This window comes from Hyperoodon ampullatus, assembly GCF_949752795.1.
Source record: "Hyperoodon ampullatus genome assembly, chromosome: 5".
In the NCBI taxonomy this organism is placed as follows: domain Eukaryota; kingdom Metazoa; phylum Chordata; class Mammalia; order Artiodactyla; family Ziphiidae; genus Hyperoodon; species Hyperoodon ampullatus.
Genome location: NC_136918.1, coordinates 144,969,775 through 144,982,264, shown reverse-complemented (window position 1 = coordinate 144,982,264; position 12,490 = coordinate 144,969,775). Strand labels below are relative to the sequence as shown.

The following is a 12,490-nucleotide window of genomic DNA, read 5'->3' as shown; positions in this document are numbered from 1 at the left end:
TCCCCTGGTAGAGGCACCACAGTCCAGGGTGAAAGGGACCAAACCCTTGGACCCGGCTGAGATGGAGGTCGGCTCTGACCAGAACTTTCAACGGATAGACTTCGTCAGCCTGTGACATGGCAGCTCCATTCTGGGGGGTAGCCCAGGAAATGAATTCTGAAGAGTCAAAATTGGTTTGTGAAATTAAGGCCCGTGAAAACTTGGCTCTATGGCCTTTCAGTGTTAACAGGAAATGAGCTGAACCCAGGGGGCTAGGTCGCTGTCTCCCCCAGATGCTCAGCTTCCACTGGCTGGGCTCAGAAGGCCCCAAAGGGGGCTGGACAAGGGGAGACAAAGGAGCCGCGGAGTCACCCTGGCTAAGCGCTCAGTGAGAAGTGGACGGAGTGAGAGACTTTCCACCTCCCTGACCCCCTCCTAGAAAAGCCCCGTTTAGGCCTCCGTCCACTGGGAGCTCTGGGTGGAAGCAGCTGGAGCTTGTGCGGCCTCGCTGAATGAACACGTGCTGGGTGTCCTTAGTGGACGGAGCTGCCCGGTGGGTCAGCCTGGTAGGCCTTCTTCCTTCACCCCCACTTCCTCAGGACCTGACACTCGGCTCCTCTGTGAAGGTGAACCGAGACTTTCCTAGCCCTGGGGTCGTCCCTGCCGGGGCCACTGGAGGTAGTTCACCTGGCTGGCTTTATTTTCCTTGTTTCCCTGTGAGACGCACTCATCACAGAGGAAGCCAGTGGATACACCCGGTCTCAGCTGGCGGAGCAGCGGTAGGTGAGGGGCCAGTTCGGGGGACGGGCGGGCCATTCTCAGGCGCCAAGATAATGTGCCAGGCCTGCCCCCGACTCCGCACCTGTAGGGCTGATGGCCTGGCTCTCCGTGCACCCTTGGGGTCCCAGCGCGCCCCACCCACACAGCTCCCCCCTTCCCCCACGACCCTAGCTGCCCTGTGTTCCCGCGGCTCCCAGCGCGCCCCCCGAAGTACGGACGCCGGACCGCGCGAGCCCCGCCGGCTGACGCATTTGGAACCGCCAGGAACCTCGGCCGGCCGGGCACGCGCCCCACGCCCGGGAGCGCGCCTCGTGCACGCGCGCCCCCACCGCGTGACCCGCGCCGGCCAACCTGCGCGCGGGGATTTGGGGGCAAAGCGCGGCCCCGCGAGCAGCTGCGGCGGGAGAGCGGCGGGCCGAGAGCGTGAGTCGCCCGCTCGGCGCTGCCTGCTGCCCCGCCGCCCGCCGCCCGCCGCCCGCCGCCCGCCGCCCGCCGCCCGCCGCGCTCAGCCATGTCCGAGGAGAAGCCCAAGGTAAGGGCCGGCGGGCGCGGGCCGGGCCCCGGACTCGGCCCCCCCGCCCGCGTCGCCCCCGGGCCCCGGGCCCCGCCGCCCTCCGCCGCCAGCCTCCGGGGCCCAGGCTCTCCGGGGCCCAGGCTCAGCGGCGCCGCCAGGCCTTCCCGCCTTCCTCCCTCTCCCCTCTCCACCCCCCGCCCCCACTCACCGCACCGCCCGGCTCCGCTGGTCTCCCCTCCCCCGCACGTCCCGCCCTCCGCCCAGGCCCCGCCCCACGGGGCCGCCCCGCCCTCGAGCTCCCCCTGCCCGGGCCCCGCCCCCCGGCTCCCTCCGCCCAGACTCCTCCTCCGCGGTCCGAGCTCCACCCCTCCAGTGGGCCGAGTCCCGAAGAGCGGGCGCCTCTAGCCCGGGCCCTCCTGCCTGCGACCCACTCCCTCTGCTGACATCGCCCCCGCCCCCGTCCCCAGTCCCTCTCTGGGACCGCCTCTCCCCAGGACCTCTTCCCTCGCCGGGACCCACCCCCACTACGCCTCTTACGCGGGGACCCACGGTCCGGGCCGGCCTGGGCCCTATTGTCCCGCGTGCGTGGGGCCCCCTCTTCAGTCCTCACTGCGGAGCGCCGAGAGGGCGCAGGCTGGGCAGGGGCTCCGAGAGGGACGCACTGCCGCCCCCAGGGTGTGCGCCCACGTCCCGTCGCTGTCACCCGGTGTGCGCCACGCCCGCGCACCGGGCTCTCTGGTGCGCGCTCCGCACTCTGGTGCCCTGGACGGCAGTCCTCGCGAAGGCCCGCGGTTGTGCTAACTAGTTTTAAAAACAGGTTTCTGGAGCTCTTCATCTGCACTCTGGGTGTCTGCCTTTTTGAAGTGGACCATCTGCTGCGCATTGAGTGCTTTGCGTGCAGGCTCCCGCTGACCCCGCTGACGCTGGAGGTTGAGCTGAAGTTGGGGCCCCTGGTCACGGAGCCCCCCCCCGTCGGGATCACACGGTGGGGCTCCGGTGGACGCTGCCCTCTCCTGTGAGAAAAAGTCACTCTCCAGGAGGGTCCTCCCTCCAGGTGCAGTTGGAACTGCCTTTGCTTTTCACGCTTGGGGAGGCCAAATGTAAATGCCCTTTTATGATTTCTAGGTGGCCTCCTCTTACTGTAGTTTATAGGCAACGAAATACACACAGTACCATCCCTTCAGTGTGTTTAAACTTAACTCTCCCACGTGGTCAACGTCCAAGGCCCAATTCAGTAGAATAAACTTGTTTTAACTACTTCCAAGGCAACTGGATGGTTGTGCCTCATACCCCACCAGTGCTCACTGTGCCTGCCGGGCACTGCTCCCTACCTGGAGCCACTCTTTCCTCTGGGCCTGGAGAGGACAGGGTAGGAGGTACACTCCCAGGCCATCTTGGCAGAAAGAAAACCTTGTGGATCAGTTGGGAAAGACAGTTTGCCTCCCCTCAAGAGCCCAGGCAGGGGACTGATAGTGTGAAGTGTGGTTCTGGTTTTTAGGCTCCTCTCCCCTCCCCTCCTCTAAGTTCCTTTGTTTATTAGGGATTCACCGGGGGCCTGGGACAGGCCATTTGTTCTTGGTGTCTTTCTCTGCCTGGTCTGCCCTCTTTCTGTTTGTTTTGTGTTCTGGCCCTTGCAATCGCTTTGTTTTGAACACACCCATATTGTTTCATTAAAAAAGCAAATGCATCCTCTATCCACGTGCAAAAGAATGAAGTTGGACCTTTTTTAACGCGGTATGCAAAAATTAAGTCAAGATGGTTGGAGGACTTAAACGTAAGACCTAAAACAATAAAACTTTTAGGAGAAAACATAGGACAAAAGCTCCATGACATTGGACTTGGTGATGATTTCTCGGATATGACACCAAAGGCACAGGTAACATGAAAAAAATAAACTAGACTCATGAAAATTAAAAAATTTTGTACATCAAAAGACACTGTGAACAGAGTAAACAGGCAACCCACAGAAGGGGAGAAGATATTTTCAAATCACTATCAACCAAAAAAAGAACCGCAGAAGGCTGCAGATAAGAAAATAATTTATTTGGGGTGTTAAGAATTGCAGTTTGGGAGACACAGATTTGGGTAAAACCGAAAGAGCTTTCCAAGGAAGAGAAAGAATCAGGGGCTTTATAATAAAGGTGAAAGCCACAAGGCTGAGTTCTGACTCAAGAAAGGAAATATTTGTCCTTAAGGGATGGCTGTCACGAGTTGTTTTAGGGTCTGGGTCCCACAGGTATCTTGAGTTTCTGGCAGGTGTCCTGGATGCCTTCATCAGGACAGGACGTGGTCACAGGGTCAGATTCCGTCTGGGCTGAGATGAGCGTAAGGTCCGTCCTCAGTGGCCTCCTGGCTCTGTTTGAGAGGCTCTCTGAGCAACACTGACTCCATTTTGATTTTCCTTCCACATCGTATATCTAATAAAGGATCAGTATCCAGAATATATAGAGAGCTCCTAAAGCTCAACAACAAGAAATAAGCAACCTGATTCAGAAATGAGCAAAAAAACTTGAATAGACATTTCTCCGAAGAAGACGTACAAATGGCCAAGAAGCCCATGCAAAGATGCTCAACATCACTGATTATCAGGGAAATGCACATCAAAACTACAGTGAGATATCACCTCACCCATTAGGATTGCTGCTTTCAAAAAACAAGAGAAAACAAGAAGTGTTGGCGAGGAGAAGTTGGAACTGGTGGTGGGAGTGTAGAATGGTGCAGCTGCTGTGGAAGAGAGTCCGGGAATTCCTCAAAAGTTACAAGTAGAATTACCATGTGATCCAGCAGCTCTGCTTCTGGATATAGACCCAAAGTGATTGAAAGCAGGGCCTCAGAGAGATTTGTGCGCCCATGTTCATAGCAGCATTACTGACAATAGGTAAAATTGTGGAAGAACGGAAGTGTCAGTTGGTCCGTGGATGAATGGATAAGCAAAATTTGGTCTGTGCATACGACGGCATATTATTCAGGCCTGAAAAGGAAGGAAATCCTTTTAGGATTTCCTAAACACATGCTACAACAGGGATGAACCTTGAAGACATTATTATGCTGAGTGACGTAAGCCAGTCACAAAAGGACAAATACTGTGTGATTCCACTTAACAGGAGGTCCCTGGGGGAGTTAGATTTATAGGGGCAGAAGAACAGTGGGGGCCAGGGGCTGGAGGGGGAGGAGCTAGTGTTCAGTGGGGACAGAGTTTCGGGTTTACAGGATGAAAAGAGTTGTAGAGGTGGATGGCGGCAATGGTTGTATTTTATACTGAACGGTACGCTTGCAAATGGTTAAGGTGGTAAATTTTATGTGCATTTTAACACGATGAATAAATGGAAAAGAAACCTTATCTGTAAATGCAAGGTGGTACCCCGGATTGGATCCTGGAACAGAAAAGGGTATTAGTGGAAAACCTGGTGAAATACAAAAGAGCTTGCAGTTCCGTTGTCAGCGGTGTGCCAGTGTTGGTTTCTCGGGCGTGATGGGCACTGCAGTACGTGAGATGTTAACAGGGGCAGGGCTGGTGTAGCAGTGCACTGTGCCTCGGTATTGCAACTTCTCTGGAAATGTAAGATTATTCCAAAATAAAACCTTTATTTGAAAAAATGGAAAAGCAACTGCATCCTCAGTCTCTGGGGAGTGGTCCTGGGGCCCCAGCTCCATCAGAGGAGGCTCCTGGCCGGAGTCTCGCCTCCTGGGGCCACTTCTCGGGCCAGCCCGAGCTCACCTACTGGGGCCTCCAGGGGCCAGAGTGCTGAGTGGCCTCCTTTCGTCTCCCCCTCCGTGAGGCAGGGAGGCGGCGGGGGAACGGCGGGGAGTGGGTCCCGGGGGAGGAAGGGGAAGCAGCAGGGAAGGAGCAGAGAGCCCGCGGCGGCCGGACCTGCCGGAGCCTCAGGAGGAGGACGAGAGCATGTGGCTGGACAGCGTACAAACCTGCTTTGGTCTCCATCCCAACTCGTCTGCAGATTGACTCAGGGGTCAGCTTCATCATTTTGTTAAAAAATAAACAACTCCTGTCTTCCCCAACCGTCCTCTCAGGCTGAGCCTCTGCTCTGAACACGAGCTTCTTGCATCAACTTCCAGTAGTTTCCAGGGGCCAGCGACCCCCGCTACGGGATCATGTCAGGATAGAGTATGGCGGTGACCCCGTCCAGGTGGGACTGGTGGCACAGAACGGACTTGAGGGTGGCCCTCCCTGGGTGGCGAGCAGGGAAGCTGTGGGCCATCTGGACCCCAAGCCACTCGCACCCCGCTTTCCCGGCCGGAAACGTCTGTCGTTTGGTCTCATTCATCCGCGTGCGTAAGTATAAACCACCTGTGCATACGTGCGGTTGCTAGTCTCATGAGAGCGATCTTAGAACAAAGATGGATCTTCTCTCCATTGTTTTCTGGATCTATTGAGCAGATTTCCCCCCTTGAATTGACAGTCTGTGGAAACACTAGACTGGCAGGGCATTTCCTGACTCAGCAAGTAGAAGTTAAAAATAAGTTTTGTGTAGAAATCAAACAATCACTCGAGTGACTGAATTGCTGGGGAATTTTAAGAAGTAGCTTGGTTTTAATGACTTCAAAAAAGACCAGCAGCCACGCAAACACTTGCCTTTAAAGTGGTGTTTGCGGGGCGACGGGCTGGAGGCCGAGATTCATGTCTCTTTGCAGGAGGGAGTGAAGACGGAGAACGACCACATCAACCTGAAGGTGGCCGGGCAGGACGGCTCCGTCGTCCAGTTCAAGATCAAGAGGCACACGCCACTCAGCAAGCTGATGAAGGCCTACTGCGAGCGCCAGGTGTGTGCGCGCGTGCCTGTGTGTGTGCGCGTGCCTGTGTGTGCACACCTCCCCCGGAGGTCCTCCCCTCCACCTGTCCCCTCCAGGCTGGCCGGTCACTCCCTCTGCAGCCACCCGGTTGTCTCCGGTCAGGGGTGGATGTCTGGTGATGTCTTTGTGGTGCTGCTGGAATCGGAGTGGTGGCTTCGCCTGGGATTCCATCCTTCCACCTTTGCGTCTGTGGGGCCACTGCCCTCGACACAGTTCAGTTTCCAGACGATGCTTGATTCTTGCCGTTTGTTTACTACATTTCAAAATAAGGAGCCGATGCCCGTATGCCCTCCCACGGTGACCAGAGAGACTGACCACCCGGAGTGTGGAGTGTGTGTTACGTGTGAGCGTGACTGTGCCCTCGGTCCCCTCGGTCCCCTCGGTTCCCTGTGCTCTCTGATGCTCCTGCCTGGTCTCTCCCCCCGAGCCTGTCCTTTCAGGTGAGGCAGCTTTTCTCAGGATACTTCGGAAATACTGGACCTTTGTTAGTTTCCGTTCTTGGCTTTGATAAATCCTTCCCTTGAGCTTTTTGTTGTTATTATTAAAAACACCCTAGGGCTTCCCTGGTGGCGCAGTGGTTGAGAGTCTGCCTGCCGATGCAGGGGACACAGGTTCGTGCCCCGGTCCGGGAAGATCCCGCATGCCGCGGAACGGCTGGGCCCGTGAGCCATGGCCGCTGAGCCTGTGCGTCCGGAGCCTGTGCTCCGAAATGGGAGAGGCCACAACAGTGAGAGGCCTGCGTACCGCAAAAACAAACAAACAAAAAAACACCCTAAAAAAGCTCCATGCCTAACTCCTTTTTCTCCCCACTTTTTAGAGCTTGCTCCTCAGAAGAGATCACTTTCAACTCCAACTTTTTTTTTTCACTTTTCTTTGGTAAATATGCTTGCGCTTCTATTTCTTCACGTTTTTTGATTTTGGAGATTTTTTTCGCCTGTGAAAGGTGGGACTTCAGCTCTGGCCCGCCGTCCGCACATCCACCGCCCGCGCTGGCACACGGCTCCCTCCCTGGGCTCCAGACCATTGCTCTGCAATCTCCTGCTTCTGTCCTGACTGGGGCAGCGCCAGCCCTGAGCCACACAGCGGCCTGTGAAGATTTCTGGCTCTTGTCTGAGTCCTGTTTCTCCTGGTCTGGTGGTGGTTGTGTGTGTCATTTTCTGGGGGCCCATTGTTAATTTATGCCCTGAATTGCCCGCCATGCTGCACCGTCCCCCGTGTTCCTGGGTCTTTTGCTTTCCCACCGTCCCTCCCAGGGCCCCGCCCTCCCTGCCCCACCTGGATGCTGCTCAGCCATCATCCCAGAGCTGCCTCCTGTGTATTTTCTGGATTAATCTTCTTCCCCTGTTTTGATGGAGCATATCTTCCAGTATCTTGCTCAAAAAGGGTATGAAAAATACTGCACGTCGGAAAGTGATTTGCTTTATAAACTTTCACACTTGAATGTTTGAGTGCACATAGGTTGCAGTTCATTTTCTTTTCTTGGAGCTATTGCATCATTTTCGTCTAGTTAACAACGCTGGTGTGGAAAGTTCAATGGCATTCTGATTCTCTCTCCTCTGTTTGCGGCTTGCTTTATCTCTGATAGCTTTGGGGACTTTGTTTTCGTGCTTTAAGGCAGTGTTACCCTTTACTCTTCTGGGCACATTCTGGGCCTTTTCGGTCTAGAAACTCATTTTAGTTCAGGAACTAGACCTTCTGTTAGTTCTTTGGTAATTTGTGTCCCTCTTCACTGGAATGCCCATCCGGCTTGCAGTTACCTGCTCCAGGTGTGTTCATTTGGATCATTTCCTCCCAGCGTGCATTGGGTTTTGTTGCTATTGGTCTCTGTTCTGGGAGGTTTTCTCAACTTCATGTTCCCACTTTTTATGGATGGTCTTGTTTCTGTCATGATTTCTGATTTTTAAAACTTCTTGTTCTGGGCTTCCCTGGTGGCGCAGTGGTTGAGAGCCCGCCTGCCGATGCAGGGGACACAGGTTCGTGCCCCGGTCCGGGAAGATCCCACATGCCGCGGAGCGGCTGGGCCCGTGAGCCATGGCCGCTGAGCCTGCGTGTCCGGAGCCTGTACTCCGCAACGGGAGAGGCCATAACAGTGAGAGACCTGCGTACCGCAAAAAAAAAAAAAAAAGTTCTTTTTCTTCCCCGTTTTCCGAGGCTCCTTTTTCCCCAGGGGAACTTTCTGTTGTTTTCTATCTCCCTAAAAGCTTCGGGTGTGTGTATGCATCTGTGTACGCGTGTGAGCGCGTGTGTGTGCGTGCGTGTGCGCGCGGCTGTGTCTCTGTGCACATCTTTGAGTGCATGTGTGTGTGCGTGCGCGTCCCGGCGTCCTCTGATCCTTCCTCACCCTGTGCCCTCCTCGTCCCTTTCTTTCTTCTTTGCTTTGACTCCTCCCACATGGGTCTTTCCTTAACTGTTCTCTCTCCCTGGGTGATGGCTCGTATTTAAGCACCAAGCACTAAAAAGCTGGTGGAAAGCTGCACACCTGGTGTGTGGGCGGGGCCCGCATGTTGTCCCAGGGTGGCCTGCCCGGGTGGGTGTTCTGTGGGGGTCCCAGTGTTGCAATCTGTGAGTCTTTAAGTCTCCCCGGAGTGGCCCCCAGGCTCCCGCCTGTGCCCTGGGAGCGCGGCGGCCGGGAGGAGCAGCTCGGCGGGGCTCCGGGTGTACTGGGCGTCACTAGCCTGCCTCCGCCGGCCACCTGTCACTGCCCCGTTTGTACCTGTGTCCCCAGCCCAGGGCTCTGAGTCCACCTCTCCAGAACGGGGACCTTCTGCCAGTGGGAGGGACAGTGCCCGACCTTGGGGTTGGGGGCCCTGCTTTGGGAGTCGGATATGGACTTTCCAGCAGTCATCCCAGATCAGCTGCATCGCTGCCTCTTACACCTGTGTGCCCGGCCCCTGCCCCTCTCGGAGCTCTTGTGGTCCGCCCTGCTGCCCCCCAGCGCACCGCATCCGGACCTTGGGGTCTAGGGTCCACAGCCCTGTAGCTTCCAGCCCGGAGGTGACGCCCTTTGTCTGCTGGCCTGGCCCCTCTCCTGTTTTCTTTGTTTCTTTATGTCATATCAGTAGGTTTCAGGAGGGAGCAGAGATGGGTGTTTTAATCCTGTCTGTCCTGATGAACTGGCTGTGCCCCCGACCACGTCCAGCTGTTCCCTCAGGAGGCAGAAGGGCCTCTTCCCAGCTTCAGGCTGGCGGCTCATCACATGCCTCAGGGTCACCTGACCTATTTCTGAGAATTGTTTAAAGGGGAGGAAGTGATGGTGCCAAAGTGTCGAAATTCTGCTCAGCGCCTGGAGGGAAGTGAGAGAGATGGATGAGGGCGGAGCACCAGGAGCTAGAAGGTGCTAGAATAGCAATGTCTGAAAGGTTGTTCTGGGTGCATCACATGAACTAGGTTGCAGCCCCACTGGTGAGGCTTCGTAGTCAACTGCATCGTAAATCTGTATATTCAGAAATCTGGTGTTTCCACATAAATGTGTGATTCTTTTTTTTTTTTTTTTGCGGTACGCGGGCCTCTCACTGTTGCGGCCTCTCCCATTGCGGAGCACAGGCTCCGGACGCGCAGGCTAAGTGGCCATGGCTCACGGGCCTAGCCGTTCCGCGGCATGTGGGATCTTCCCGGACCGGGGCACGAACCCGTGTCCCCTGCATCGGCAGGCGGACTCCCAACCACTGCGCTGCCAGGGAAGCCCCAAATGTGTGATTCTTTTTGAATTAATCTGTTAGCTGAAAATGTTTAATGACGATTGCTTTTTCTTTTCAGGGCTTGTCAATGAGACAGATTCGATTCAGGTTTGATGGACAACCAATTAATGAAACAGACACCCCAGCACAGGTAGGAAAGCCAACCCTGTCTATACTTGAGGGCTTCTTCCGATCTGCATTTCATAACTGCCATTTGGAATACTTGCATTTGAGAGTCACCGATTGCTTCTCACATAGAAAGAATATCTTACGTTTTCTCTCTTTCTTTTTTTTTCGGCCGCACCAAGTGGCTTGCGGGATCCTAGTTCCCCAGACCTGGGCCCTCGGCAGTGGAAATGCAGAGTCCTAGCCACTGGACCACCAGGGAATACCCACCTTACCTTTTATCTTCTTTATTTATCGAAAAAAAATTTGTTTTTGGCTGTGCTCTGTGCCATGTGGGGTCTCAGTTCCCTGAGCAGGGATCGAACCTGTGTCCCCTGCAGTGGAAGCGTGGAGTCCTAACCACTGGACCTCCAGGGAAGTCCCTACATTTTCTTAATGGCTTTAATTATTAGATCATTTGACTTTGTAATTTTGAGGTTCAGTTTTCGAATGAGGAAGCTGTCCTTTGTCAGCCTCTTCTGTGTTGGGAGAAGGACCAGGAGGGCTGGGTGCCCGGCAGAGGTGGTCCAGAGACAGGGACGAGGCCTGGGCCTGCCCATGCCTGCCGCCGTCTGCAGGCTCCGGGCGAGCCGGGCACGTGCGGTCACCACCCACTTGTAGCCTGGATACTGGGTCTGCAACGTTAGCCAGTTTGTACTTTTCAGTAAAACTTTATAGAGACTTGTTTATTTGTAACAGGACTTAGTGTTTCTATCAGGTCAAGTCCCCAATGTTGACCGTTCCTTTGTTAGGGGAAGCTTGGGGAATAAGCGGGCTTGTTGGAAATCCACAGCTCAGCCTCTGTCCCCGGGTGCCCACCGAGGGCAGGCTCGGGGCTCAGGCACCTCAGAGTGGTGTCCCTGGCGTGGGCGGGGGCAGCTCCAAGACCCTGGTGCTCAGCGGGGTGGGACCCCTTCCTGTGACGTGAGGATACTCACTGCCCCCTCTGTGCCTGCAGCTGGAGATGGAGGACGAAGACACCATTGACGTGTTCCAGCAGCAGACGGGGGGGTCCGGGGCGGCCAGCTGCTTCTGGGGTGCAGCCTCTAGAGCCACCGTCCCCTCGTGTCACTGCACTTGTGTTCGCTATTGAACAGTGAAGGTGTGACCGTGCCCACACCAGGGAGGCTCAGACACCGAGGACATTCCCCAGAAGGACTCTGCTCTCTGATGCACTTCAGTGCGGCCGCGGGGACGTCCACGGCTTCCCCCAGCCCATCACCCCGGTACCTCTGTTTGGGTAAAATGCATGGCGAGGGGTTTTGGTTTTGGTTTTACTTTCATTTTTGTTTTTTCTCCCTCCTATGACATTTCCCCCAAACTTGTGGCCCGAGTGCCCACTTTCCGTCCAGGTGGGGCTCTTACCCCAGGTATTGGCCCGTACCCATTCCAGTCATGTAGAGAACTCACGTCACTGCTCTGGGGGTGTTTCTGTGGGGCGAGTTTTGGGGACACAGTCGAGATGGGAGACAAACTTTCACTTATTGTTTCTTGCTGGCACAGTTTTTTTTTAATGCTAAATATTACAAGTGTAAGCTTTGTCAGAATATAGTAAAGTTGAAGGGAAAATACTGGAATGTTTCTAGAGAAGTTCTTCAATAACGTGGCCCCGGATGGGGCCTGGGGCCTAGGAGCCAGGACCCATCGCCACCCATGGCCGGTGATGCTGTTCAGGGGCAGTGAAAGTTGGCTTTTCCCCTTTCCTTAACAGAGAAAAAAGTAATTCCCACACGTCTCACCTGGTAATACTGCCGGGGCCTCAGATTTCTTCCAGTATTTGCTTCTGATGAATAATGATAGTCTGTATATAAAAAAGGAAGATGGAGTATTGCTGATTTTGCAATTAACGTTTTTGTGTCAAAGAGCTGCTTCCCAGTGTGGTGACGAGTGAGACGGCTCCGGGCTCTCCCCGTGGACTGTGTTCTGCTCCCCGCGTTGGTGTGGAGTTTACGTGTTACACGTGATTTCAGTTCTGTGAAGCATTGGGGTCTGTCCTGGTTAAACTCCGATAGTTGTCCTGTTGCCCTCGTGTGTGGACCCACTGCCGCCGGATGGCCCGGCACTGCTTGTGCGGATCACCTGGGCAGCGCGACCGCCGTCATCTCGTCTGGCTGGCGTCTCGCTGAAGGTGTCTGCTTTTCCTTTGTGTTTCGCTCTTCGGGCGCGGGTGGGGCGTCTGCCGGCTCTGTTGTGTTTATTCCCGTTTGTACATTATCTGTTGTTCTTTACTACTGTCAACAGTAAATATAGTTTGGTATTCGGTCTCTCGGCTTGTATTCAGTACCGCGTTTGGAGCTTGGGCATTGGGTCCCGTTCAGTATTTGCGGCGACCCTCCGGCGAGGCCACTCAGACTTCGATCTAAAGGCCGGCCCACCACTGCCCCCGCCCTGCGCCCGCGCAGGCTTCCCAGGCCGGTGGCGTCCCCTGCCGAGGACACCCCGTCACCCTCAGAACCCTCCTCCGTCCTCTCCTGGGCGTCCTGGGTGGAGGGGCGCTGTTCCTCTGGGCTTCTCGACATTTCTGGTGTTTAAGGCTCTTCCTTGGTGCAGCTGACAACCTTCTCAC

General features: G+C 55.4%; 1 protein-coding gene across 1 annotated transcript; it reads left to right on the top strand.

Annotated features, from left to right (window-relative positions):
- Positions 1-1,270: 1,270 nt before the first annotated feature.
- Positions 1,271-12,181, top strand: SUMO3 (small ubiquitin like modifier 3; the record flags this gene model as incomplete). The annotated part of the gene is made up of 5 exons (XM_079704761.1): positions 1,271-1,291; positions 5,924-6,052; positions 9,839-9,910; positions 10,883-11,164; positions 11,788-12,181. 4 exons carry the CDS (start codon positions 1,271-1,273, stop codon positions 11,015-11,017), a joined length of 357 nt encoding a protein of 118 aa, XP_079560887.1. The 3' UTR covers positions 11,018-11,164; positions 11,788-12,181.
- Positions 12,182-12,490: the final 309 nt, after the last annotated feature.